The 26,869-nt window shown below is 57.0% G+C and overlaps 3 protein-coding genes and 4 long non-coding RNA genes across 11 annotated transcripts in view; 2 read left to right on the top strand and 5 right to left on the bottom strand.

Annotated features, from left to right (window-relative positions):
* The window catches only part of NXN (nucleoredoxin), a 54,911-nt gene extending 53,781 nt beyond the window's left edge, over window positions 1–1,130 (bottom strand). Inside the window, exon 1 of the mRNA XM_087751702.1 lies at window positions 766–1,130. Within this exon, the coding sequence (XP_087607828.1) occupies window positions 766–1,083 (318 nt within the window). The 5' untranslated portion in view covers window positions 1,084–1,130. The remainder of the gene's footprint in view (window positions 1–765) is intronic.
* Window positions 1,131–2,579: 1,449 nt separating this feature from the next.
* Window positions 2,580–13,632, bottom strand: LOC148056311 (uncharacterized). The gene is made up of 9 exons (XR_015703577.1): window positions 13,495–13,632; window positions 13,090–13,183; window positions 12,065–12,259; window positions 10,970–11,115; window positions 10,421–10,680; window positions 10,181–10,329; window positions 9,619–10,074; window positions 4,930–5,003; window positions 2,580–2,898 (listed from the first exon to the last, which is right to left on the bottom strand). It is a non-coding gene; the product is annotated as an uncharacterized LOC148056311 (long non-coding RNA).
* LOC104017176 (multidrug and toxin extrusion protein 2) lies at window positions 8,875–18,589 on the top strand. 2 transcript variants are annotated; one of them, XM_087752322.1, is made up of 17 exons: window positions 8,875–9,007; window positions 10,991–11,092; window positions 11,654–11,722; window positions 12,088–12,236; window positions 12,396–12,438; window positions 13,166–13,210; window positions 13,619–13,716; window positions 13,957–14,054; window positions 14,383–14,496; window positions 14,736–14,803; window positions 15,071–15,179; window positions 15,266–15,341; window positions 15,672–15,741; window positions 16,399–16,531; window positions 16,929–17,023; window positions 17,262–17,343; window positions 17,754–18,589. In XM_087752322.1, the coding sequence occupies exons 1-17, from the start codon at window positions 8,897–8,899 to the stop codon at window positions 17,987–17,989; spliced, it is 1,698 nt and encodes a 565-aa protein (XP_087608448.1). In that variant the 5' UTR covers window positions 8,875–8,896; the 3' UTR covers window positions 17,990–18,589. The 2 variants fall into 2 exon arrangements, with proteins under 2 accessions (XP_087608448.1, XP_087608447.1); XM_087752321.1 differs by having other exon boundaries at window positions 15,672–15,753.
* Window positions 15,066–20,056, bottom strand: LOC148056310 (uncharacterized). The gene is made up of 4 exons (XR_015703578.1): window positions 19,931–20,056; window positions 18,981–19,120; window positions 15,684–15,823; window positions 15,066–15,192 (listed from the first exon to the last, which is right to left on the bottom strand). It is a non-coding gene; the product is annotated as an uncharacterized LOC148056310 (long non-coding RNA).
* LOC104016681 (multidrug and toxin extrusion protein 1) lies at window positions 19,116–26,514 on the top strand. Of its 4 annotated transcripts, XM_087752318.1 has the most exons (19): window positions 19,116–19,243; window positions 19,343–19,675; window positions 19,939–20,169; window positions 20,502–20,603; window positions 20,799–20,867; window positions 21,139–21,287; window positions 21,413–21,455; window positions 21,586–21,630; window positions 22,018–22,115; window positions 22,303–22,400; window positions 22,930–23,043; window positions 23,159–23,226; window positions 23,489–23,597; window positions 23,778–23,853; window positions 23,932–24,001; window positions 24,339–24,471; window positions 24,814–24,908; window positions 25,400–25,539; window positions 25,956–26,514. In XM_087752318.1, exons 2-19 carry the CDS (start codon window positions 19,487–19,489, stop codon window positions 26,245–26,247), a joined length of 2,121 nt encoding a protein of 706 aa, XP_087608444.1. In that variant the 5' UTR covers window positions 19,116–19,243; window positions 19,343–19,486; the 3' UTR covers window positions 26,248–26,514. The 4 variants fall into 4 exon arrangements, with proteins under 4 accessions (XP_087608444.1, XP_087608445.1, XP_087608443.1 ...); XM_087752319.1 differs by having other exon boundaries at window positions 19,116–19,675; window positions 19,990–20,169; XM_087752317.1 differs by having other exon boundaries at window positions 19,116–19,675.
* On the bottom strand, window positions 20,124–22,001 carry LOC148056309 (uncharacterized). The gene is made up of 3 exons (XR_015703580.1): window positions 21,865–22,001; window positions 20,461–20,651; window positions 20,124–20,225 (listed from the first exon to the last, which is right to left on the bottom strand). It is a non-coding gene; the product is annotated as an uncharacterized LOC148056309 (long non-coding RNA).
* Window positions 24,814–25,946, bottom strand: LOC148056308 (uncharacterized). The gene is made up of 3 exons (XR_015703579.1): window positions 25,796–25,946; window positions 25,219–25,312; window positions 24,814–24,936 (listed from the first exon to the last, which is right to left on the bottom strand). It is a non-coding gene; the product is annotated as an uncharacterized LOC148056308 (long non-coding RNA).
* Window positions 26,515–26,869: the final 355 nt, after the last annotated feature.

Below are 26,869 nucleotides of genomic sequence, written 5' to 3'. Positions count from 1 at the left end.
TTACAGAGCGCTTTTTGTCCGATATCTGTCTTTCCGATTAAACTCTATGGATGAGGGGCTGTAACTTGTAGAGTACCGAACGCACCAGCTGCTGAATGCAGACGAATAACGAGCACCATCACACAGACTCGCCTGGCAGCTTGGCCAGCAGCTCCCAGACGAGCCGGGCTCCGACTCGCTCCCCAGCCACCACATGCCCTCCCCACGGCCGGCGGAGGCCAGGGCCCCGTCCTGTGCCCGCAGCCAGGCAGGAGCCCAGCGGGACCCCGTCGGCTGCCGGCGCCGAGGCCTGTTTTCCTCCGGCCGAGCGGCGGCCGCCCGAGCGGAGCCGTGCTCCGGGGTTTTGGCTCGGAGAAGCGGCTCCTCACCCGCCCCGCTCCTCTGAGGGACCCGTCGAGGCCAGCGGGCGCCCGTCCGACCGCCCCGCTGAAACCGCGACCCCCAGGCCGGGATCTCCCCCCCCCCCCCCTTCCTCGCCCCCCCACCCGTGGAAGATGGGGACGGAGCCTGCGGGCTTTCCCCGCCCGCTGCGGCGCGCAGGCCCCGGGAACCGGAGGAGCCGGGCGAGGCGGCGTCGCCCCGCGGGACGGCAGCCGACACCCCCCCCTTCCCCCGGTTCCCCCCGGGAACTTTCTGGAAGGCGCCCACCCCGCTCCACGCGGGACCCACCCCGGCGGCGCGGAGGGGCCCGGCCGAGCCCCCGCCGCCCCCAGACAAAGCCCGGGGCGCGCCCCCCCCCCGGCCCCGCCGGCCCCGCGGTCTCACCTTGCGGTGCTTGTCGGCGAAGGGCAGCGCCAGCCAGGGCATGGCCCGCACGGCCTCCTGCCACTGCTGCTGCTCCTGCTCGGCCGACACGAAGACGATCTCGAGGCGCTGCCCGCCGGCCGCCGCCGCCTCCCCCCTGAAGCGCCCGTAGAAGGCGGCCAGGCTGGCGCCGAGCTGCGCGCAGGGGCCGCCGAGGCTGCAGCCGAAGTAGAGCCCCACCAACGAGACCCCGCGGGCGGCCAGCGCCGACACGGCCACCTCCTCCCCGTCCGCGGCCACCAGCACCTCGCCCAGCACCTCCGTCAGGGCGCCCGCCATCCCGCCCCGCTCCGCTGCGCTCCCCGCTCCGCTCCGCCCGCAGCCGCCGCAGCCCGCGCCGAGCCCCGCCCCGCCAGGGGGCGCTGCCGCGCCGTGCGGCTCCGCGCCCGCCCCCGCCTCCGGCAGCGCCGCCCTGCGCCCCGCACGGCCCGGCCCGGCCCGGCCCCCACGGCCCCCCGCTCCCCTGCGCCCCGCACGGCCCGGCCCGGCCCCCACAGCCCCCCCGCTCCCCCGCGCCCCGCACGGCCCGGCACGGCCCCCACAGCCCCCCCGCCCCCCCGCGTCCCGCACGGCCCGGCCCGGCCCCCACCGGCCCCCCGCTCCCCCGCGCCCCGCACGGCCCGGCACGGCCCCCACAGCCCCCCGCTCACCCGCGTCCCGCACGGCCCGGCCCGGCCCCCACGGCCCCCCCGCTCCCCCGCGCCCCGCACGGCCCGGCCCCCACGGCCCCCCGCTCCGCTCCGCTCCCCGGCGCTGCGGCCCCGCGGTCACCGGCACGCACCGCCCCCGGCTCCCCGCGCGTGGGGTGAGTGCCGGGCTCGGCAGCGGCCAGGCCGTGGATAAAGCCCCGGGGAGCCTCCCTCCAGGGCCCGGCTGCCCCGGGGAGAGGGAGGGAGGGATGGCCGGTGGCCGGTGGCCACCGCTGGCCTTGCCTCCCCGCTCTGTCCCGCTGCTGGGGATCAGCGGCTGGCTCGCCCCGAGTCCCCCACGCCGCCAACCCTGCCGGACCCCCGCTCCCAATGCGTAGAATCATGGAATCGTTAAGGTTGGAAAGGACCTCTGAGATCATCGAGTCCAACCGTTGCCCTAACTGCCTGCTCCACCTCTAAACCATGTCCCTAAACACCACATCCACACCTTTTTGAGTACTTCCAGGGACTGTGATTGCACCACTTCCCTGGGCAGCCTGTGCCAATGCCTAACCACTCTCTCCGTGAGGAATTTTTTCCTAATATCCAACCTAAACCTCCCCTGGCACAACTTGAGGCCGTTTCCTCTCGTCCTATCACTCGTTACTTGGGAGAAGAGACCGACCCCCACCTCGCCACAACCTCCTTTCAGGCAGTTGTAGAGAGCAATAAGGTCTCCCCTCAGCCTCCTCTTCTCCAGGCTAGACAACCCCAGCTCCCTCAGCCGCTCCTCATAAGACTTGTGCTCCAGACCCTTCACCAGCTCGGTTGCCCTTCTTTGGACAGGCAAACACCCTCGGGACTGGGACACCCGTCCTTTAAATCACTGCCTAGAGAAGGGCAACTTCCAGCTGGCCCCATGTAAGGGTAGAGCAAGCTTCCACAAAGCCTGCAGAACGAGAGTGTTTCCTGTCTTTGTTTTAAAAATCTAATGTAAATATGTGTTTACCCTTATCAATGGCGGGAGGAAAAACCTGAAAGCCAATCCAGAAGTGTAAACACAAGTAAATTTGGCTGCATTGAATTACACCGTCTGGCTGGCTGGAATACAGAAAGGAAATAAAGCATAAACAGTGACATGCAAACCCGGCTTTAAAATTTATTTGCTCTTTGTAATCAAAGTCTGTAATCTGCAAGCCCGCAGAATTCACTGCTGCAGGGATCCTCAGTCGCTTCAGACTGACATCCGTGCGTCCGTGCCGCAGATCCTGACCCGCCTGCCCTCGCCGGCAAACACGTCCACATGCAAACACGCACCCTTCACTCTCACACGGAGGTAAAGCACAATAAACGTGCAAGCGTGCGGGAGGCCGAGTCCAGAGGACGGGTTTGGGGGGCTGAAGTGTGAGGCTTTGGGTTTGGAGCATCCGCACGTGTTCTCTACAGACACAGAGCTGCACGGGCACTGCGAAAAACACACGGGGAGCAAAGTGTGTGCACGGGTTGGACACCTTCTCCATTTTGCTTTTTGAAAGAGCCCCACACCAGCACTCTTAAATCTTGCTAGCTACTGTAAAAGACACCTTTATGTTTACAACACTTCCTTATTTGGCTTCTCATTGTTGCTGCTTTCAATTGTATTTAAAATCGCTGTATAGCATCCAGAGCCATTAGGGGATGCTTTATAAATACAATTAATTATCATTATTATTATTACAGCTTTACAATCTCTCTTTTCTTTTGCCAAGACCTGCTCCCTAGAGGTGGTTCAAAGCAAGAGGAGTTTTGTCTTGTTTTTATTTGTCCTGTCTTATCTGCCTTAATTAAGTATTTGAGCTCTTCAGGGCAGGGAAGCTGTTTTTTAAGTCTGCAGCCCTGAACTCGACCAACCCATGTAGCAACATAAATATTCTCTTGTAAAAATAATATTTATGACTGCAGTTAATTTGTCTGGCCCCATTTTTAGTGAACAAAGCAGAAGAAACATGCTCTGAAATACAGAACAAGTAAAAAGCATTTCTCTCTCTTAAAGAACAATAAAATAAAATGAGGAAACAGCTGTTCTTACCAAACAACTTCACAATGTGAGGTGTGACTAAACTGCGGTTAAACCATGCAAACGCTTGCAGGGCTCTGGTTGTGGGTGGATGTCTGCCCATGTGCAGGCTCCGCAGCAGAACCATGGATTCAGGATGCCCGTTTGAGAACCAACTTGAAACGTTGGAATTAAAGAGGCAGGACGACATCATGGGGCTTTTAATAAGCAGTTTCTTGTCTGTATAGAGACAGTGCCAATCTGCATTTCCCCAACTCCTATGCATTTTTTCTAAGTACTGTTTTTTACACTGCATCCCCTTTGACTAGTATATATTGTATTTTTCACTGAAGTATTTAGCAAATATTTTGCCGAAGTATTTGGCAAATATTTGCCAAATATTTGGGTTTGCCTGGGTTTGTTTCCCCCACAACCAGTGTTTATTAGGGTCTTGTGGGCAAAAAAACCCAAATATTGACGAAATGTGGTGGGGTGAAAGTGCTGAGCCCGAGGGAAGAGAAGAACGGCTGGAAAAGGGGTCCCGTTCCCACCCCTGGCCTCCCCCTCTGCTGGCGCTGGCTCTGCAGGGAGCAGGGTGCAGGTGCCCTCGGAGCCGGGCCGGCGGGCGAGCCCCCAGTCCTCGCCCCACGGGTTGGGAGCAGAAATGGCAAATTGAGTTGAGTTGATGCTTGCTGTTTCAACTGGGGAAGCTCGTCAGGCTTTGTGGCTTCTGCCCAAAGCCGATGATACCAAGCTGTGGGGACGTAAGCTCATCAGACTGAGCAAATTAAACCCGTGGCAGAAGAAGAAGAAAAGAAAGGTATGCTCAGGGTGGTTTTTAAACAGCGGTAGCTGAGTCGCCCTAAAGCCATGGCGTAAAAGAAGCCGTCAAAGAAAACTCCTATTTACCAACAGCAGAGAGAAACAGTCTGGTTAGTCTCAGTCTTTGGGAAGGCAGCTTTCCAGGACACAAAAGGAGCCCCAGGTTAGCTCCAGCACACGCAGCACTGCCAGGGCACGGGCAAGCAGCAGCACACAGCGGCGGATGCACAGCAATGCAGAGGCACAGAGGCCAGTGAGACGCTGGATTTCTCCTTGCTTTTTTTTTTAAGCAGGCAAACGCCTTTGGACAAATTCCATCCACTGTAAACATTGGGTTTGAGCTTCTCTATAACGCTTCTTACAGAGGCATGTCTGCACTAGTGAGCTGGGACAAATAATGGTGCGAACAGCCCTGTTCATGTGACTGTCCATGCCAAAAAATAGCAGTCACAGGCAATGAGAACACCCAGGATGATTAGAGACCGCTGAGAGCTGCTCACTCCCGAGTTCAACCTTTCTGGCAGCTGTGTAACTGCAGGTCCTGTAATGGCATCACTGCAGCAGCTGCATCACCAGCCAGCACCATTTAAAACATTATTAGACATTATGGTTTTTGACATTATTGAACATTAATTATACCTTGGAGACGCAGGCAGCGGTGGAACACCAGTTCTCCTGGATCCAAGGAAGCCTCGTCAATCTGCAGGATGGACCTGAGAACAGTTACGTGGGGTTAAACAGAAAAACCATCCCTATGTACCCAGTAGAGAGGCTACCCTGCAGTAAGGGTCACTATAGTCTAAAATTATTAGCATGTTTTGCTAATGCATTTACTACTCCAGAATATAGTAACTTTGCAGTCAGCTTATCGCGCGAGGATGAAGACAGCTATTCTGTTTTGTTCTCCCTGTTGACAAGCCCCAGATCCATGTGATATATCCACTGACGGCTCTGATCATCTGATCTTATGGTGTGGTGCTTAAATAAAAACTGATGTGATTGCAAAAGGCTCTTTAGTTTTTAATTTAGCTGTATTCTGAACTCCAGATTGCACGGAGAGGGTTGGATTTTCCACGGCATCTGGCCATCAGCCAGCAGCAAGATCTCTTAAAAGAAAGGGACACCCTTCAAACAGTTGAGCATTTGACATAAACCCATTGTGTTCTGACATTTTTCTTATTTGGTAGCTCTTAATCGCAATGGTTCCAGACACGGTACATTTGTGGGATTTATTTTAGTAACGGAATGTTGGCTGCATTGCAGAATACGGACACACACATCTAGAGAAAGCCCTGGGTAGTCATCCTGCTGGAAATCTGCAGGGAAAAGGCCTAATTCTGCTCTACAGCTGATGCAAGCAACCGCAATCCTTCTCCCCTCAGCTGCTTTCTTCTGGATTCACATCAGCATCGCTGAGAACTGCACAGGGTCCCAGCTGCCGAAACCAGCTCGGACAGGGCAGGCCATCTGTCTGCCCCAGATGGTTTCTAGCTGGTCACACATTAACTCCTTTAAACAGGTCTGCGTTAAGGTATCAGCCTTCCAAAACGCTGCTCCAAACTCACTGGAGGTCTAAACTGACCGAGTTCAACGATGTTCCACTCCGAAGGAATTTGACCCTTCAAATTCTTCTAACTGGTGTTGCAATACTGTTAATATCCGAATTGCTGAGGGCAGCTTGGTGCAAGGCTAGTGGTACCTTTGACCCTCCCCATCTGTCTGGGGGCTCCGGCAGATGAGCCCCACCGAATCTCGCCGGGCAGCTGGCAAGGTCCTTGCCCCCATCACAGAAAGGGAAGGAGCAAACGTGCTGGCATCCAGTGCCAGCGCAGGACTCGGCCTGCAAGTTTGCACCGACCCACGTCCCCCTCAGCAGCTCACAGGCTAATCCGAGAGCAGGGAGGCTGAAGCAGAGCCAGGTCTGTCATGCTGGCAACGGGGGAGACCTCAGGGCACCCCCGCTCATCACACCAGGTCCTGGGGTGCCCGTTCTGCTTCCCAGCAAGATTGGGGTCCACATGCAATCACGAAAACAGTAAACAGCTCTTCTGAAAGCAAATAAATTTGATTTCAAACAGCAGCAGCAAAACACAAGAAGAGGGTTTCAATCACAACCTGTCTATGCGTGTTGGGCTCTCTAGGGGCTAGTCCTGTACCTGGCTCCTGGGCCTGGGAGGTAACATTTCTCCCCAAAGCCTTTTTAAAGTTCCCCCTATTCTTTTCAAAGTCCTTTTCCCCAGGTTTCTGCCTGATTCTCTGCCCCCCCCCCTTTGCCAGCCCGGGGTATTGATCTCAGCAGGGTCACAAGTAAACTTCAAAGGGACTCACACTTGCGCTGCTTGTTGAGGACCACGAATGGCACCATCTGAGCCTTATCATTTCCCCTCCTGCCTCCACGTGAGATAACCCTCTGGCCATCTCACAGCCAGGCTGGCGACAGCAGTCGCACCACCAGCCAGGACGCATGTCGTTCGCTGCTAATTACTTCTATTTCTTCATAGCTACTGCTGCAGTGCCATCCCACAGGCAGCACAGGCTCCGCCACGTGCACCCAACCGCCTGCTGCTCTATCAGCCACAGGGGAGGGAAGGATCACGGAGAGAAGGAGCAGCCCCAGCTCACCAAACCCTGCGCAAAGCCACGCCATTTGGAGCAAACGCCAGCGAAACTTGCTGCCTTTTACCTAGCACGAGACTGGAGTGACACCTTCCCTTTCATTTCTTCAGTTCATTTTCCACCCTCAGAAGGTGTGGCGGAGGTTTGCACGCTGGCTCTCTTAACATCAGCATAAAACTCTCTATTTAGCCTCTTTTCAGTGGTGCTGAGCAGTCCTATCTGCAGCTGAGCACACTGGATGGTGAGAGCGCTCAGCACCCAGGGCAAGAAAGGCCTCGAGTCCCTGAAACATTAATGTAAGAATCTGACTTGAAGTGTCTGTGTCTGAACATGTTGGCCCAGGACATTTTCATTCTGCATGTCAGTTTGTTCCTCTCCTTTCCCCCGTTGGAGAGGAGCAAAGTGTTTACCTGAGCTCAGCCTGTGCCCACCGCGGAGCTTATCAGGCTGGCCCGAGCCACCCAGGGTGGGTCATGGTGATGTGAACACCACCGAAGGAAGAAGAAACTGTTCCGAAGTTAAAATATGCTTCCAAACTTTACATTGAACTTTACATTGTTCTCTCCCCATTTATGAAAAGGTTTTGGTGATCTGCAAACAACATCCTCCGGCTACACTGAAACATGCAGTTCTTGAAGAAACAACCTCAGGTGAATTTTGCAAGTTGCTCTTTCCCCCTTGACTATAACCAAAATCAGGAGGAACTCAAGACCTGATCACAGCAGCATCAGGCACTCTTCTGTCCTGAAATACCCTGATTCATCACGGCACATAAAATCAGAGTGGCTATGACTCACCACTGCTACTACACAATTTTTCATGATGACGTGTTATACCTGAAGGAGCAAGGGGGCAAGTGAAACATTAACAAAATTTTACATTTCTGAGTGGTGATACCACAGCCATAAGCCACTTAGGCAGCATTTAAACAGCTGTAAAATCAAGCCCCACTTTCCACTGTAATTTTCCGTGCATTAGAAATAGATTTGGTTACAGCTACTTGGTTACGAACTCCTGCACTTAGGTAGAATTTCACTCCCATAACAACCCAAGCTCCCACCCAAACCAAGGCCTCTTCTTCCCAGGTGCCGGACAAAGACAGCCATGGGCACCCCAGCCAAACGTAGGGTCTGGGAGACCCCCTTTAAAGCTTCACACCCTGCTAGCTGCGCCGCAGCATGGGTGGGAATCCCTGGTTCGCAGGACGATCCCCAGGTCACCCTGTTGGCGAGGTGCCAGTGGGTGAATGGAGGGGAGGGGGAGGCTGCCTAGAGCCAGCTGCCCTCGCTGTTATCGTAACACTGATGGCAGAGGGACATCTGGTCCTGGAGGATGTGCCGAGGTGTCCCTGCCTTTGACAGGCCCCTATGTTGGGGGACCCAGCCCACAGCCAGCACATGGGGGTCCCAAGCCATCGCCCCACAAGCAGGTCCCCAGTCCGTAGCCACCACTTGGGGTGGGGGGCTCTGGACCGCTGGTGAACCCCTGGTCAATGTGCGTGGGATCGCCAGGGGGTCCCCATCCCATAGCCAAGATGTAGGAGGGCTCTAGATGTTAACAAACAGGGGGATCCTCTGCTCCCCACACAGCAGGGCCCCAAGTCCCTCGCCAGCACACTTAGGGGGGTCCCCAGCCCATGGCTCTCACATGGGGGTGTCCCCAACCCCCCCTCCCCCCGAAAACCCACGGTGGGCTTTGGCCCTGGCCAACACGTGTGTGGAAGGGAACGTCCCCAGCTCCTGCCTCCCCACGGAGGGGTCCCCGACCCACGGCCGCAGCACGGAGGCTGGGGTCCCCCTCCTTGGTCGGCGGAGGGTCCCCAGCCCTAAGCCGGCGCACGGAGAGGACCCTGCCCGTGCTGTGCCGTGCCGTGCCGTGCCGGCCCGCACCGCCCACAGCCGGCAGCCCCGCGGCCCCGGGGGCGGGGAGCCGGCCCCGGCCTTGCCCATAAGGCGTGCGGGCGGCGGCTGGAGCAGCGGCGGCGCGGCCCATGGCGGCGGCGGGCGGTGCGGCAGCGCGGTGCCTGCGGGGTGCCCGGCGCCTCCTGCCCGCGGGTACCCGGCGGGAGAGCTGCGAGCTGGCCCGGCTGGCGGGGCCCGTGGTGAGAGCCGGGACAGGGGCTGGGACCGGGACCGGGACCGGGGATGGGGCCGGGGCCCGGGCCCGGCGCTCTCCCGGCGGAGCGAGGCCAGCCCGGGCGCGCGGGGGGTAACGGCCGCGGCGCTGAGGTGAGGGGCCGCCGCCCCGGGCCGGGGATCGCCGCGGGGCCCGGAGCCTGGCAGCGTGCCCCGCACACCCCGGGCTGTGGAGGAGACCTGGGGCCCCGGCCGGCAGAGCCAGCGCCCCCGGAGCGGGCTGAGCCCTGCCCCGCCGTGCCGCCGCCTCGCCTCCCTTCAGCCTGCGGGCGCGGCGCGGCAGCCGGGTGTCCCCTCCCCACCGGGGCCAGCCCGGTCCCTCCCTCCTGCAGTCCGTGCCTGCTAGCCCGCTGGAGGCACGGCTAGAATTAGAACGCCACCGTTCATTCCTTAATTGTCATCCAAGTGCTTATTCTTTGCCACAGGAATTCCTGCTGCTGTCCAGCTTGATCCATGTGCCCGGCTCCAGCAGGGCCTGGCAGCACGGCTTTAAAAGCACAGTGGGTTTGGGGAGGGGGGGATAAGCTGTTAAATTGCTCTGTGAAACCAGTCTGCAGTCCCTGGCACGGCTACATACCCCTTGGGCGGCAAGGAAGTCGCTTCGCTTGATGCCGGCTGCTTGGCCAGCCCTTCCAGCAGACTCTGGGTGCAAAGGTAGCCTATGGCTCCCTGTCCTGACATCCTTCCTGGACTGCCGTTTGTCTGGAAGGAGGTGCATCCTCTGGTAGTCAGGGACCGACAGCGCAGCGCTGAGCATGTTTTGCAGAGGCTTCTGTAAAGGGGAGCGTGTACCGCAGCCCTGGTCTAAATCCATGGCGCGTGAAGCTTTGTCTGCTCTATCCGGTAAATAAGTACCAACTGATGAACTTCTCAGAGGTGACCTCCCTGACATCGAAGCGCCAACCTGCTGTGATCAGGCAGCAGAGGAAGTATAGATGGGTTTCGGTTTCTGTAGCTGAATATATCAGCCCTAGCTCAGTCCCCTCCGCTGTTGAACCTGTGGCACAGCCTGCTTCCCTGCATGCACAAATACCTGGAGGTTTGGTTTTGAGGTTGTCATTAGTTAATTCTCATTTCATGTCAAACCCTGCACTAGAACAATCATGGAGGTACGGACCCCTCCTGCAGGGATTACTCACAGCAGGTCGAACATGCCCGGGCCTGGCAGGAGGACTGCATCTGCAGGCAGTGGTGGGAGGTCTGGAGAGGAGAAGGTTTGGTTCTGTTCTTCCTCTGACCCCACAGGAGCTGGTTCTCCAGCTGCGCACTGGGGTCTCGGCTTGCCCAACTGCTGGGTGGAAAGGAGCATGAGCGGACCCTGGGCATGGTCCCCAGCTGTGCCCACCCCTCAGCGGGTATAAACGTCTCTTAACTCCTACCATCTGGTTCTAGCTGTGCCATGACTTTGTGCCTCGGAGGCCTGTAGACAGGGCATCCTCATGCCAAGGGAAAATGAGGTCTGGAATGCAGTCTCTGCTACAGCATCGTTAAGCCTTGCTGTAGCCCCTGGCAAGGAACAAGCAGGCTGGACTTGGTGTCTTTCCAAGAGGCAAGGACAGTGTGGTTTGGGAGGAGAGTTTTCCCTAAATGCGCAGAGGTGTGGAAAAGCATTGGGATTTTTGATTTTTCCCTCTCTGTCCTGGAAAAGAGGATTTCTAGTGAAGCCATTAAGCCCCATGTAAACAAGGTTGTCTGCCAGATTGGCTGTATAACACCAAAATACCACAGGGCAGGTAGAGGCCTGCTTTGAAAGACAAAGCCAGCGAGAGCCTGCCCCAGCCCTAGAGTTCCTGGGACGGGTTCCCAGGACAGCAGAGCCCTGGCCTTGAGGCCAGGTGCTGCGGTGAGACCAGCAAACCCGACTGTTCATCGTCTGATGCCGGGGGGAGGGCTGGTATTCCTCAAGTCCTAATCAGTCCTCATCTCACCATCTCCTCCTCCCGTCCTAGTTTGTCGCCCAGCTGCTGGGGTTCCTGATCAGCGTGGTCAGCTCCATCTTCTGTGGTCACCTGGGGAAAGCGGAGCTGGATGCTGTGACGCTGGCCGTCTCTGTATGTATTACTCTGATTCTGCTCTATTTTAAAACATACAAATTATGTGTCACCAAAAAAAGAAGAAAAAACAAACAAACAAAACAAAACCAAACCTGTAGGAATGTATATGTGAGGACCCTCTGTGTAAGCACAGCCTGATGCAATGCAGACATCGCATCCACCAAACTGTTCTTTCTTTTGCCCTGAGCAAAGGCAGGAGATGGGAACCGAGCAGTCAGTGACTGTGCCAGTGCAAGGCCAGCACCTGGGCAGGGAGCTGGAGCCTGTGACCAGCTTTCTGGACTGCCAGGCCTAGGCGTGTGTGTGTGGCTAGGGACAGCACTATTTGTGGTCCTTTAGATATTCACCCCTTGCTAGAGGATCCTTTTCCACACGAGAGGGGAGAAGAGGCTATTTGGGTAACAAGAATATGTTATTCTGAGAAATAGAGAAGGGCTGGAAACTTCCCAAAAACTCGTAGCAGAACTGTCTCCCCACCCAGGTGGGAGGGACACAGTGCTTTGGGCCAGGTCCCCTGTCACCCTCCCTTGCAACCCAAGTCCCTTGTCTCTCCTCCAGGTTATCAACGTGACGGGCATCTCCATAGGTTCTGGTTTAGCCTCAGCATGCGACACACTGATGTCCCAGGTCAGTAGCAGCTCCCCCTTTCTTGTGCCTGACAGCGTTTGATTGGTAGCGTCTTGCCTCCTGTGCAGTGTGATCTGGGCACAAAGGGTGGGAGGTGGCACCTTCCAGCCAGCCTGGGGCTACAGATGCACTGACTGGAGCTTGCTCCCTCCCTGCAGCTCCCCCAAGGAGCCCTGGGTCGTGCCTGGGCAGCAAAGGGATGTGCAATCCACCTGAGAGCCAGTTAAACCTAACCAGCCTGGCACTAGCCACTGCAGGGTGTGGGAAATGCATTTAATCAGCCTGTTGCTGCCCTGAGTCCTGAGCATTTGCCCAGACCCTTTGGTTCCCTGTAACGCTCACCTTGGTCCTCTCTCCTGACTCAGACGTATGGCAGCAAGAACCTGAAGCAGGTGGGCACCATCCTGCAGCGGGGGATCCTCATCCTGCTGCTGTGCTGCTTCCCTTGCTGGGCGCTCTTCATCAACACCGAGCGGATCCTCCTGCTCATCCGACAGGACCCTGAGGTCTCCAGGTCGGTGGTGAGATCAAGCCCTTCTGGATCAGGCATTTGGCTGTGGGTAGCTTGCCATGTAGTGTTGAAATCAAGGCTCTGTGGACCTTGAGTGCAACACTGCTTGGCTTGGCTCTTGCTTCACTGTATCACTAACTGGGGAAACAATTCTCTTTCCAGGTTAACTCAGGTCTACGTGATGATCTTTATTCCAGCACTTCCTGTAAGTTGCTGCTAAAGCTGTTAGAAGCTCTGTATCCCTCAGTAACATTAGGGGAAAGGAGGGCAGGTCTTCGCTGTGTCCATCACAGCGCAGCATGGTTTAGGGTTTTGCAACATGCCCCTTGGTCTTGGGCCTTAACATGTGCATTGGCCAGCAGCTGCTGGACCAGCAAACATGCACTCTTTCACCTTACTGTGCAAAGGCTTTTACTGCAGGCCATGTCTCTGCACAACGCATAACTGGCAATGGACATTGGAATCAGGGGCTCTGGGGCTCACTCTTAGCTCTGAGATAAAGGCTGCAGCTTGCTGTTTGCACACACTCGTAGCTGCTGGGCTCTTGGCCAGTTACTCTGACTCCTCTAAGACAGGGAGCAGTACCCCTGGGGAATAAGGGTCTGTAGGTTAGTCCTTTCTTCCAGGGTTTCCAGGCTCTCTCATGCTGATGAGGAAACATAGGAGATTTGCCATTTGGAGACTGATCTCTCTTCCCAGTGGGAATGGGAGTTGCCTTTTGTTGCTCTTGGCTTTGGGTGCAGCCAGTGCTGGCAGATGCCACGCTTCAACCAGACCACAGGAGCAGGGTGTTGGGCAGCGTGCCTGGCTGGGGCACCCTGAGAAGGCGGTGCGGGGACCTGAGGGAAGGACCTACCTGTGAGCGTTGAATGGTAGCTGGCTGTTGAACCATAGTGCGGCAGTGCTGATGAAATGAATCCTGACTTTTGCAGGCGGCGTTTCTGTACCAGCTGCAGACAAGATATTTACTGAGTCAGGTATTGTATAACTAGCCAGGTTCTGGGCCATAGATTAAAGGTATTCCTAGGAACATGTATAAACTTGGGGAGCTAAGTTCATCCTGTTCTGGGGAGAGCTGGGCTGAGGAATGTGTGATGCACAGCCCCCCAGCTGGCCCTGCAGAGCAGGGAGAGCTCATGGGAATCACACTTAGTTTGCTCCGTTTCCCCATTGCTTCCTCTCAACTCTGCATTTTATTGATTGCACCAGCTCTTGAGCCCCTCATGCTACCTTCTGCATGCCTAACACGATCCAGCTTTACCTGAAACAGGAGCTGCCTTCTTGGCTTTCGCCTTGGGTGTTGCTGAAGGTCTCCCCTGTGTTTGCTGGATGGGGCTTGGGCAGTGCTGGGGAAGCAAACTCCAAAGTCTCTCCTTGGCTTCCAGGCGATCATTTTGCCTCAGGTGTTGACGGGGATTGCAGCCAACATCCTCAATGTGGCCATGAACGCCTTCTTCCTATACGCGCTGAAGCTGGGCATGGTGTAAGTGTGAGCAGAGGTGTGGCAGCCTCTCTCTGGGTGCAGGGGTTTGCTCAGGGCTGTGGGGTGTGTCCTCGGTGCCCAGTTCTGCCACCCTCTGCCCCCAGCCAACTGGCCTGCAAGATAGGGCTGGAGGGATCTGCCTCATATCTGCAGCAAGGCTTGTATGGGTGCCACCATGGGTGCTGTAGCTGAGGAGGTTGGGGAGGATGTAACTTCTAATCTGCCTGTCTCTCTCCCCAGGGGCTCTGCCTGGGCTAACACTGTTTCTCAGTACACCCAGGCCATTCTCCTCTTCCTTTACGTGTGGTGGAAGAAGATCCATGTGGAGACCTGGGGAGGTACTGTTCATAGCTTAATTCTCCAAAATACCAGTGTCTGGCCCTGGGGATTTGGCACTGTCACCAGCACCTGAGAAAGGGATTACCATCCCCTCACAGCAGGAAGATACTGTAGCCATGTTCTCAAGGCCTTTACTGTAGCTCCAAGCACATTCTTGTTGATCATCCTGTCTCAGGAATGCAGCATGGTACAGCAGCAAGACTAGGCTGATGTCCTGTGAGCTGCAATGGTGATTGTCCTCAGCAAGTGTCCAGAAAAGCATATGGCTCCCTTTTGGGGGAGGAGAGGGAGAACATGCATTCATTTTGCTTCACTTCCTCATCGCAGGTTGGACCAGGGACTGCCTCCTGGACTGGGGCTCCTTCATCAGGCTGGCGGTGCCCGGCATGCTCATGATGTGTATTGAATGGTGGACCTTTGAGATCGGGAGCTTCTTGGCAGGCGAGTCCAAATCCTCTTTTTCCTCTGGTTCAACAGGTCATCTTCCAGCCGCACCTGCTCTGGTGGCTGCCTCTTGAGTGTGTCCCTAGAGCACCTCCTGCCAGCAGCCTCCTCGCCTGCAGGGTTGGTTCTGCAGGATGCTGCGTCTGTTAGATGGGAACCCTGTAGTCACTGTCTCCTTGTCAGCAAAGGAGCAGTTTAATTCTGACCTAATGAAGGAAGTGATGAATCTTTTCCAGGGCTGCTCAGTGTGGTGGAGCTGGGTGCACAGTCTGTCATCTATGAGCTCTCCTCTGCGGCATACATGGTAAGGGCTGGGTGTATTAAATCAGCCTGGGAGGAGCCCCCAAACAATGGCCCTGCAGATCAAGGCTGGGGAGGGAAGCAGGAGTTGCTACCAGGCAGGTGATGAATCTCAGGCCTGCTGTGCAGCTGCACACCCAGGGGTGGGCTGCAGATGGAAAAAACCCTTTACTACAGCAATGCTAGTTTGCCCCAAATTCCCTGGTGGGGAAGAAGAAAATTGCTGCATGCTCTATTACCACTCACCTCCTCCTTGTCTCCTGCTACTCAGGTGCCTCTGGGCTTCAGCGTGGCTGCAAGTGTCAGAGTGGGCAATGCCTTGGGATCGGGGGATGTGATGCAAGCCAAGACCTCCTGTATTACTGCCCTGCTGTGCACAGGTCAGCCCAGGTCCTGTACAGGGGAATAAAGGAGCAGGACTTGCTGCCCTTGAGGCAAGCAATTTCACTATTTCTTTTTCTTTCAGGAGTTTTTGCTGTGGTGGTTGCAACGTTACTGGGAACCCTAAAGGACGTGGTGGGATACATCTTCACCAATGACAAGTGGGTTAACAGCTTGCTTTTGAGCATTATTACCTTCTTGGAGGGTGTGATTTATATCCCAGGAGCTGCTCAGAAGCTGCTGACAGATAGAGTTCATAAACCTCCATCTGGCAAACATGTTCCCCAAAGGTTCCTCCCCGCTGCCCGGTGTCACTGGGCAGCACGGGTGCTGCTGACACTGGGACACTACCATGGTGGTACCCAAGCATCCCCTCAAGTCTCATGGGCTGGGATCAGGCTTTGCAGCTGGCCAAGGGAGATATGTCAGAACCAGAGTCCCTTGGGAGCAGGCCGTGCTTTCCCTGACCAGTACATACGTCTTCCCAACAGGGAGATCGTTACCTTGGTGTCCAAAGTGATGATCATCTTTGCTCCGTTCCACTTGCTTGATGCAGCAGCAGTGAGTATTCCAGTATGTGGAGCGATTCCTTTCTGCAGGTTGGGGTGCGATGGAGAGTGCAAAGCTGCCTCTAACTCTTGATCTGTTAAAATGATACAGAGAAGCAAACTGATAAACTGTCAAAGCAGCTGCTGCATTACCTATAGCACCTCAGCGTCCCCTGCACTTGTAGTTGCCCATTGGTGTTGCTGCAGAACAACCCAGTTCTTTCTCCTTCTTCCCCCTGGCAAGGCTTCAGCTTTTTACTAGCTTGTCAGAGCAGCAAAAGTTAGCAGCTGGACCTTCAGAGACATCAGCTACTCACAGCATAGCAGCAGTGTTCATCATACCATTTGTTAGATAGTGATTGCAGCCTGTTTCCTCCTGTCATGTCCCTGGGAGAGGGACCCAGGCAGTGTGGAAAGCACTATGCGGTCCGCTGGCACACCTCTCGGTGTCCGCAGACAGCTCCACATTCTGCGCCAGGGTTGGCAGCTGGAACAAGAGGAGCCCCGCACCGTGCGCTCTGTGATGTGGCTTTGGTCCCTCTTGGCTCTGCGGGACAGTGCTGTGGGTTCCCCTGTTCACAGGGCCGTGCCGTACCCCAGAGCTCCTGTGGTGGTACCTTCCATAGCACGCACTGTCCCATGTATTGATCCCTCTGCCTGCTTTCCTTAGGCGACCTGTGGCGGCGTGCTGCGGGGCACAGGGAAGCAGAAGATGGGTGCTATCGCCAACGCCATCGGCTATTATGCCATCGGCCTGCCCGTTGGCATCTCACTGATGTTTGCGGCTAAGATGGGGGTGTTAGGTATGTGTGTCCTCCATTTGGCATTGGGAGTCTGGCTACGTACGAGCTGCCAGCCCTGCTTTTCTGCTGGGCCAAACCCTGTGCTTGAGCAAAGGTTCAGCCCTGGCACTGGTGCTCAGATCCTCCTTCACCTTGGCAGGGCTGGATTGTGCACTGAAGTGTTTATCTGAGGCAGGCTCTGAGTAGCCTCCATCAAATGGGGGCTGAGATGTCCCAGTAAATCCAGGCTTGCTCCCAGTGTAGGACCTCCCCAGGAGCCATTTCCTCTCACTGCCCCTCAGGGCAGCTCTCCAGGGCAATAATCTGACCCCACTAAAGTCCTCGGGCATTTTGGCAGTGGCTGGCAAAAGCAGGCTTTCCTCAGGCCCTCCCTGAAGTAACTTTTCCATTGCTGCAGGTCTGTGGGTGGGGATGATCATTTGCATCTCTTTGCAAGCCCTTTCCTTCTTGGCTTTTGTCATGCGCATGGATTGGAAGAAAGCTGCAGAAGAGGTGAGACTTGTGTTTCTCTCTAGTAACTCTTAAAAGGTGTTAGGTGAGTTCCTGTACAATGCCACAGCCCTCTGGGAGGAGGCAAAAGTGAAATGGGATCTGTCCCTCTGCTGTAGCGAAGGAGCAATTTGGTGCTGAGCATGCTTGCTTTGGGAGAGTGGAGGGAGGAGGCTCAGGTTTGCTTGGTTGGGCAGGACATCCTTGCTCTGAGAAGAGCAACTCTTCCGTGTGTTTTTAGGCTCAAGTCCGAGCTGGACTGAAAAAACAACTGGAAGATGTGAACTCCAATGGCACAGCTGCTAACAAAACATCTGCTGTGGGTACGTAACCGGGCCTGACAACAGGGAGGGAGCCCAAATTCTCCACCCAACCCTTCCTTTCCTTCACAGTCATGGCAGCCGTGTCTGTCCTGCAGGCCCTGATGGCTGGAAAGAGCACAGTGTCTGCTGCTGGTCCCAGGACAGTGCCACTTCTCTTGTAGTTAGTAATGGGGTACAAGAAACTCTGTTACCCCTGTCACCACCCTGGCTGCTCCAGGGAAGAGCCTGCGCTGCCAGCCAGCATCTGCCTTACCTGGGAACACCTGCCACTTTGCTGCAGCATGTCCCCGTGTCCCTGAGCCTTGGGAAAGGACCCTCAGGACTGTCACCAGCACTTGTGCAGCATCAGATTGGGATCCCCTGACTTTGCAGCTCAGCTCCCCTGCAGCACTCACATTTCTGTTACGCAGATTACATCTCCGTTGACACGGACACCGTGGACACTGTAGTCCTGCCTGAGAGCATCGTGGGAGGTGAGAGGCAACCTGACCACCAGCTCATCACACAGGAGGAGCCTGCTGTCGTCCCTGCTCCTCCCACTGTGGTATGGAGGGCCCTGATCATCCGCCGTGTGCTGGCTGCTGCTGCTGCCATCGCTGTCCTGCTGGTGGGCATACTGGTCCGGCTCCTGACCGGCAATGGCTAAAACCAGTGGCACTAGGGAGCTGTGCACAGAGCAGGAGGGCACGTAGTGTCCCAGGAGAATGGTGCAGGGGAAGGAATTCCCTCTCAGTTCCTTGTAAAGAGTCACTTTGCTCAGTTTCCAGTTAGCTCACAATGTTTTATCCCACACACAGAGTTCTTAAAGAGGGTGAGGATATGGCACCTGGAAAGAAAGTGCTTGAGAGCTGGTCCCTCTCCTGCACTGCACCGGGATGTCACTCATGGCAGGCGGGATTGTATCCTGGGGCTCACCAGGAAGGAGACAGGGACTTTGTGCTGCTGCCCTGCTTCCTACTCCCCGGGGGCATTTCTCCACGTCGTTTGCAGAGGCTCTTGCTGCCCACAGCGTGTATCCTTGCACACCAGTCTGTGTGCTGGCATGGCAGAGCCCACTCGCTACCGCTGCGGCAGCGCAGAGCAAGGCTGACTTTGTTGGAAGATGGCTGACTCCTCTAACTGCTGCCAGGGCATTGGGTGTTGGCTGCTGGTCCTGCTCTCCCTGCTGCGTGGCAGGTACAGGGCCTAAAGCAACTCTTCTTTGCACTTTTGTAAGGTGGGATTTTTGATACAATAAAGTTTTCTGTGTAAATGTTGGGCTGTTAGTGTGGTGTGAGCGTGACCCCGGTCATTGGCATGATTAAGCTGTTAGAGGGGGGACATGTGCCTGGTTTGTGCAGTGTGGTGGGCTTGCACAGGGCATAGCCTCAGCCTCCTGGCCCTGCAGATGGGGCTCGCAGTGGGTGCAGCGGTAGCCAGGGGCTTGTTTTAGCTGGGCTTACAGAGCACACCGCTCCCACAGGTACAAGCAGGGTTTGTGCACCTTAATTGCTCTCACACCGTTGCTGAGCCGCATGGGAGAGTGTGGTATGGTGCACAACCCTACAGAGCCGTCAAGGAACTGCTATATGTCTTAATGCAAATGCCCCAGCACTGCCTGCCCGCCCCAGCCCTCAGGACCTGTCCCAGGCTCTTACCTGCAGCTGTGTGACAGCAGCGAAGCCACTGCCTCTGTGGGATGGCATATGCTCAGCCATTGGAGGTGAACGCCACATACAGCCGGTGCACAGCACCTCTTTGCCACCCCACAACTCTTCTGACACCTGGCGCTGGTTGCCTGTGGGTTGGGAATGAAAAGATGTGACATAAAGGAGCTTGAAACAGCCATCAGCCCTGACCTCAGCAGCCTCTGCCCAGATGTGGGGAGGATGTGGCAGACTCTGCCCTGCTCAGAGTCCAGGTAGTTTTGGGATGGGAGGCTGGAGAGAGGAGGAAGCCTGCCTTGCTCTGCCCTGCGGGCTACCCCATCCCACCGGAGCTCACCGCCCGCTCTGTGCAGGAAAGGGTCTGCATGGCAGTAGCAGCTCCCCTCCGCCTCCCCTGCCCTGTGGTGGGCCAAGGCAGGATGCTATATTTGGCCTGGCGGAGTGGTGCCGGTGAAACCTGACGCTGCCGCGCTGTGCAAGGCTGACAGCTGGAGCCAATGGGGCTGGCTTGTCTTGGCCACCGCCGTGCTGTGATGAGAGGGGCCGAGATGGGCAGTGGCCCCGCCACTGCCGGCAGCAGCTCACGGGAGACTGCACACAGACCCATGAATCCTCCATCGCTGCTAGAAGAGGAGGACGACCCTCCAGCCCACCAGCTGACAGAGCTGCGGCAAAGCAGGAGAGAGGTAGGAGGGCTCACAGGAGCGATTTGGGAAGACTCAGTCCCTACGCTGGCTCGGGGCAGGCAGCAAGCACCTTGCGCCGCACGTCCGGGCTCATCAGCGCTGCCCGCAGCGGTGCACAGGACCCAGCTCTGTGCCCTGCCCTGACCCATTGCCCGCACTTCCCATTGCCAACCCCGCTGCCGGCAGCAGGGAGCATGCGGTCAGCTCGCCTGGCCCCGGCTGAAGTTCACCCCACTGTGGTTACACATTGCTCACCCTGGCAGGGTGGTTTTAACAGAGTGCAGAGGAAGAGGGTTGTTTCACTCCCCTGGCAGAGCAGCAGCATGAAGCAGGCAAACCTCCCCGAGGAGAATGGCTTCAATGAGGCAATGGCCGCTGGTCAGCACACTCGCACACCCGGCAGCTGCGGGAAGAAACGCCGCTGGCTTCAGCGCCTTGTCCCGGACAACTTCTGGGAGGATGCAAAGAAGCTGCTGGTGCTGGCAGGGCCACTGGTAAGGACCCGGGAGGAGAGTGCTGGGATGTTGGGGCGGCTGCAACTGTGGGCACCCTGGGGAGTGGGTGGATGAGACATGAGACCTCCAACAGCTCCCAGAGAAGACGGACTCGGAGTGCTGCTAAACACCTGGCAAAGGGCTCAAAACCTCGGATCAGCTTCACCTGATGTGTCGGGGGGATGGGGTTTCTTGACTGGTTATATGCACTCAGCTGGACGCGTACAGCTTCCCCTCCCATCCTGTGCTCTGGCCTGGAGGTCTCCCCCCAGCACGGATGCCTCTGCTCACCTCCGTCTCTGACCTTCGCCTCTCCTCTTCCCCACATTTAGATCCTGATCCAGCTGCTGATCTTCCTGATACACCTCGTCAGCTCCATATTCTGCGGCCATCTGGGCAAGGTTGAGCTGGCCTCCGTCACACTGGCCATTGCTGTAAGCATTCCCGGGGGCTGCCCCAGCACCAGCTCCCACCCGCTGACGCTGGGACGGGATACGGGAATGGAGGCGGACAAGGACAGAGGAGATTTCAGACTCCCATTTTTCCTTTTAGACCCTCTCCCTACCTAGAAGTCTTAAATGCTCATATGCTTTTTTTTTTTTTTTTCCCCTCCAATCTCCTGTTTCCAGGTTATAAATGTTACTGCCATCTCTGTAGGTTATGGTTTGTCTTCGGCGTGTGACACCTTGATATCACAGGTGGGTAAGAGATGCTGGTGCTTGTCCTGGAGATGCGGGGGTTTCCGACATCAGCTGATGCTGCCCAGGCACTGCATTGCACCCCAGCTGCACCTGCAACCTGGAAGCTTGTCCCCCATAACGGGGAGCTCCGTGCTCCCCTTAAAATACCAAATCCTTCTCCAGTGGTCTGTGGGGTGGTCAGGGCTGCTCCATGCTCTGTGGGGTCCCTGTCCTCCCAGGACCAGTGCACTGCCAGTGCAGCTGAGCTCACGCTCCTCTCGCCTTGTAGACCTATGGCAGCAAGAACCTGCTGCGCGTGGGGGTAATCCTGCAGCGTGCCACCCTCATCCTCCTGCTCTGCTGCTTCCCCTGCTGTGCCATCCTCATCAACATTGAGCAGCTCCTGCTCCTCATCCACCAGGACCCCGAGGTCTCCAGGTCAGGTGGTCCTGTGGCCCAGACACCACTGCCTCCTCCCTCCCTGGCATGGCAGGGGGGACGGACGGACGGTGTGGGGACAGTGGCCACGGCTCCTCGCTGACCGTACCTCTTGCGTCCCCCAGGTTAACTCAGCGCTACGTGATGGCGTTTGTCCCTGCTCTTCCAGTGAGTCCCTGTGAGCACCTTGGATGCTGGCCCATGCATGGGGACCGGCCATCCTGCTCCTATTTCCCACTGCAGCAGCACAACCCCTGCTCAGCGCTGGCCTCATCTCATCCACCAATTTCCTTTTCAGGCGGTTTTTCTGTATAACCTGGAGACAAGATACCTGCAGAACCAGGTGGGTCCTGCAGCCCTCGCACCCACGGAGGGTCAGCCCCGGCTCAGGGCTCCCCTCGACCACGCACACAGGGTTTTTGTGCTCACTGTTCCCAGTGGCAATGCAGCGTTTATCCCCGCCGTTGCCTGTGTGCCCTGGAGCAGCTCTGACCCTGGAGATCACCTCATCCTACAGCCAGCTGTATCCATCTGCCTGATGGACCTCCCTTCATGCTTCCCCATGTCAGGGATTTACCTCCAACGCATTCATTTTCCAAGCAAGCAACATCATCAGAAGTTTATTTTTTGGCTGAGAAAGCTGTTGAGCATGGGCTGGTTGGGGACCTTCACACTTCTCTTCCAAAGCTTTTGTGAAGGTGCCATAGCCCTCATCTCCTCCTCTTTGCAGATGATCATGTGGCCGCTGGTGCTGAGCGGGATTGTTGGCAACGTCGTCAACGTGATCGTAAACTACATCTTCCTCTACGTGCTCCACTTGGGCATTGTGTGAGTAGCGCCCGTGTCCCATGGAGGGAAAAACACAACACCTGGCAATGGCAAGGGACTTTTCCAGGACGTTGGCACCACCAAGTGCAGACGAGCATCTGGCACTCGTGGGGGCATGGCAGGATGTTACGCTCTGGCACCCTGAGCCAGAGCAGGATGCTGACGACCTTTCTCATTTCCTTTGCAGGGGCTCTGCCTGGGCCAACACCGTTGCTCAGTATTCACAAGCCATTTTCTTGTTCCTGTATATTATAGGCAAGAAACTCCACGTAAAGACCTGGGGAGGTAAGGGCATCTCCCCAGCTCCCTCCAGGTCCCGCTTTACATGAGTGTTCATGAATCTTCCACCCCTTCTATCAAGTAAATTCTGTTAGTCCTGACGGTGAAATATTAACCTCAGCCCAGTATGCCCCGGCAACGCGGTGCTGCTTCGGTGGCAGCACGTCATGCGCGAGCATTGGCAGAGCACTGCAATGGGCAGTAAACATTAATTCTGGAGAAATGAAACTTTCTGCTGAGGCTTTGTAGGGTTCAGGCCCGAAGCCAGGTGAGCACAGACGTAGGTACGAAGTTGTCCTTAGACGCTCTGCTCTGGGAGGGATGAGCTGAGCGTTGTACTGCTCTGCGGCCCACAGGATGGCATCAGCAGAGCTTGTACATGCACGCTCTGCTGCTGGAGGTCTAAGGAGCTGAGGAGCATTGCCCTGGTAGCTCTGCAAACAGGAATGGCACCTCCAGCTGCCTCAGGTGCTCTCGAGGATGTAACACATGGCCAGTCTGGTCATCCATCAGGTGAGGTTTCTCCTCTCTGCAGGCTGGTCCAGCGAGTGCCTGCAGGAGTGGGACAGCTTCATCTCCTTGGCTGTCCCCAGCATGCTCATGATGTGCATCGAGTGGTGGACCTACGAAATTGGGAGCTTCTTGATAGGTCAGTGGAGAGGGGCACTTGTGACCCAGAGCGGTGTCCATGGCAGTCATGGGGGCTCAAAAGTGGCTCTCCACCGGGCACCTGAACGCAGCGCTGACCCTCTCCTCTCGCCCAGGCCTGCTGAGCGTCATAGAGCTCTCCGCCCAGTCCATCATCTACGAGGTGTCCGTTGTCGCTTTCATGGTAAGGGCTGGGGGTCATTATTTCCAACCAGGGCTCCCTAGGGACAGTCCAGTACAGACACACAGCAAAAATCAGCTCCAGCAGATCTCTGTCTTCCTCCTCTGCACTTAAGCCTCTCCCTCCTCCTGCCTATCCCTCCTACGGAGGTGTTTTAAATTAAATCCTGAACTCCATCTCCCTCTCTGGCGGGTGGTTATTCCACTGTCGCTGCGATGGCCCCGTTACCTGGATGCACATACGAGCCTCAGCCCTGTGGTTACAGATCCCCCTGGGGCTCGGCACGGCTGCCAGCGTGCAGGTGGGGAACGCGCTGGGCGCCGGCGACGTCGAGACAGCCAAGAGATCCTCCTCCACCAGCCTGCTCTGCACAGGTCAGGCCGCCTGTGTGCCGAGAAGCCTTTGTCGGGGCTCCTTCAGGCACAGCAGGAGCAGGGAACGTTTGCAGTTCTCTGCCCGTGGTGCACACCAGTGTCCCCTGCTCTCTCCCTTCGGCGGCTCCCAAGCTCCCCGTCACAGCCAGGCCAGGCTCAGCCCTTTGCTCTGTTATTCAGGTGGATTTTGCGTAGCCGTGGGGGCCATTTTAGCTGCCACGAAGGACATACTGGGATACGTCTTCACCCGTGACAAGTGAGTGCCCCCAGCTCCTGGCCCCAGTGTGCAGAGTTTCATTCCCAAAAGTGATTGTTGGCTCTTCTCTGTCCCCAGGGAGATCGTTGACTTGGTGGCCTGGGTCATGCCTGTCTACGTTGTCTTCCACTTGTTTGAAGCCATGTGTGTAAGTCTCTGGGGATGCTGCTACTGTTGGTAGGGGACCTTGGTGCTGAGCAGCAGCATCGCAGGTCGGTTGGTCGGGGGTTCCTCAGGCTGCAAGTGGGCACCGGCACATGCATGGCACCCTGCAGAGCTCCTGGGGTCACCCCTTAGAAAACACCAAGTGCACAAAGAGATGCCGACCCACAGGACTGAGCAGGGACGCAGAAATAACTGGGCGGAGGCACGGAGCTGTTTCATCGCCAGGCTGGTTCACCAGCCCCCAGGCAGCAGCAGAGCCCCATATTTGCCAAGGCGGCGCTGCCGGCCCTGGCCCCAGCCCCTCTCCCTCTCCCCGGCAGGGTGCTTGCAGCGGGGTGCTCAGAGGCATAGGCAAGCAGAAATTCGGTGCCATCCTCAACGCCGTGAGCTACTATGGTGTGGGCCTGCCCCTGGCAGCCGTGCTGCTCTTCGTGGCCAGGATTGGCGTCATAGGTACCGACCCCCGGGCATACAGTTCTGTGTGCCCCCAAATCCCCCGTGGGTAGCTGCGCCTCCCCCCAGCTCCACTGATGGCTCACCATGACCCTCCCACCTGGCTCTGCCCTCCTACCTGGCTGGGGACTGGGCACACTAGGATGGACTGGGATGGCCCCTACAACTTCTGAGAGCTTTTAATTGTATTGGGAAAAAGCAACTGCTGCAGCAGGTGCCCAAGGTCACCCCATCCCCATGTCCCTGCTGACCTCGGTAACATCCCCTTTCTTGACTCGCTGCCGTCTTGGTCGGGTTTGCTCCATCCACGGCACCCAGCTGACGCCGGCATGCCCTCTGCAGGCCTGTGGCTCAGCATGCTTGTCTGCGTCTCCATCCTCTGCACCTGCTTCATTGCCTACATCTCCCGCACGGACTGGAGGAAGGCGGCCGAGGAGGTAACCCACACGCTCACAGCATCGCGCCCTGCCAGCAGGAGGATCCTCAGTGCCTTCCCTGGGATCGCAGCGGGATGAGACAGCACCACGGGCTTCATCCCACGGGCCAGCACTGCCCAGTGCTGTCCTCCAGTGTCCCCAGCAAAACCCAGTGCTCCTGTGACCATGGCCACGTCCTTGTATTCAGCTCCCTCCCACATGTGCACTCAACGGCCTCCAGGTGCCCCTCTGCACCTTGTGCCACCCTTGGTTGGGGACAAAGCAGATGGGGTGACTGAGGCTACCTCAACCCTGCAGCCCTGAGCATCACCTTGTGCCCCAACAGCTCCGGGGTTTCCACCAGCCACCATCTCTCATTTCGGGCATCTTTCAGCTACACAGTGCCATTTCCAGCCAGACAAACCCTGCAAGAGGCCATGTGTTGGCTTTGCTTGGTGGGGATTTCCCGCACCGTTCACTGCTGGCTAAACCCAGCGCATTCCCTCCCCCAGGCTCAGCGCCGTGCAGGAGTGACCCAGCCACTGCCAGAGGAGCCAAACCGGGGCCCCGAACCCTCCTGCAAGGCGCTTCCCTCTAGTGTGGGGCCAGCCCCAGCACCCCACCGTTACCCCCCTGCCATGGCAGTACAGGGGTGCGTAGGTATGGCCAGGGGCTGGGCACGGTGGATGGGGGAGCTGGGCACTGCATGCAGCAGTGGGTTTGGGTCCAGGAAGGGTACCCAAGGATTCACATAAGCCAGGAACAAGCCCACGAAATGGGGCTGCAGCGTAGCGCTGGTGATGCCCTCAGTTACTGGGAAAACAGTAAGTACAAGGGTAGGCTTGGGAGGGTGATGGAGGCTGGTGGGGGAGGACCTGGAGGGATGGGGCACCCTGGGCAGTTCTCACCTTGCAGACACCAGGTCCCACTGAAGCTCTGTCGAGGGCTGGAGATCTCCACGCTCTGGGCTGCTCATAATGTGCTTTCAGACCTCAGACAAAACCCTCTCAAGAAACCCCTCAATCCCCTCAAAAAGCTCTCAGCGACGCTGCCCTGTTCTCCTTGCAGCGGGGGTGGATGTGCAGAACTGCATCGTGCTCACGGGCATCACCAGGATGGAGGGACCGACGTATCAGCTGGAGCCCCAGGAAGCCATGCCTGCCACGTCCCCTCCAGCCACCGCCATGGCCACCAAGGAGCTGATCATCCGGCGCGGGCTGGCGGTGGCCGCAGCCATTGCAGTACTTGCGCTCGGCATTGTCATAAAGCTGATGACCAGCAAACACTGACTCGCACCAGGGACTCGGGGGACTTTGCTTTGGGGGTGGAAACCCCTCCTGATGGACAGACCGGCCAGTGAGAGAATCCAGCACATGCCTGTCCCATGGGAGCCAAAGGGCCCCCCGTCAGCATTTGGCAGCATCTGCTCAGACATCGCTTGGGAATGGGCCCGGCGCCTCCTCCAACACCCAAAATGCTGCTCTGGGCTGCCCTACACGCACCAAGCGTGCGGGTAACCCCCTCCAGCCCGCGCTGCCGGCTATCACCCGCCGACTGGAGCCGAGCACAGCCTGGCTCACACTGCTGCTTTGTGACAAATGCCAAATAAAGAATAAACCCAGCTGGACATGGGCTGGCTCCTTTGGGTGGCGGCTGAGGGCAGGGCTTGGGCCAGAGCAGAGGGACATCTGATGCTTGGGGCCACAGCCTGTGCAGGAGCCCAGGGCACGTAGGTCTTGCCTGCCTCAGGCAGCCTTCACAGTAAAACAAAGGTTTTACTCAGCAAGGCTCAAGGTCAGCTTTCAGTTACAAGTTTGGAGGTAAAAGACTACCAGTAAACCAATAAAAAATTGAAATTAAATTACAAGTGAGATGGCTGGCTGCTCAGCCACTCTGGCCAAGGACTTCCCCTGTACTTGCCCCCAGCAGCCCCAAATGCAGCGCACCAGCAGTGCAATGGTCCCTGGTGCTCCTCGAGTCCT

Source organism: Nipponia nippon, unplaced genomic scaffold, assembly GCF_047370975.1.
Source record: "Nipponia nippon isolate SJK-2023a ecotype South Korea unplaced genomic scaffold, ASM4737097v1 scaffold_15, whole genome shotgun sequence".
In the NCBI taxonomy this organism is placed as follows: Eukaryota; Metazoa; Chordata; class Aves; order Pelecaniformes; family Threskiornithidae; genus Nipponia; species Nipponia nippon.
The sequence above is the reverse complement of the archived record's forward strand: the minus strand, read 5'-3'. Positions and strand labels throughout refer to the sequence as shown.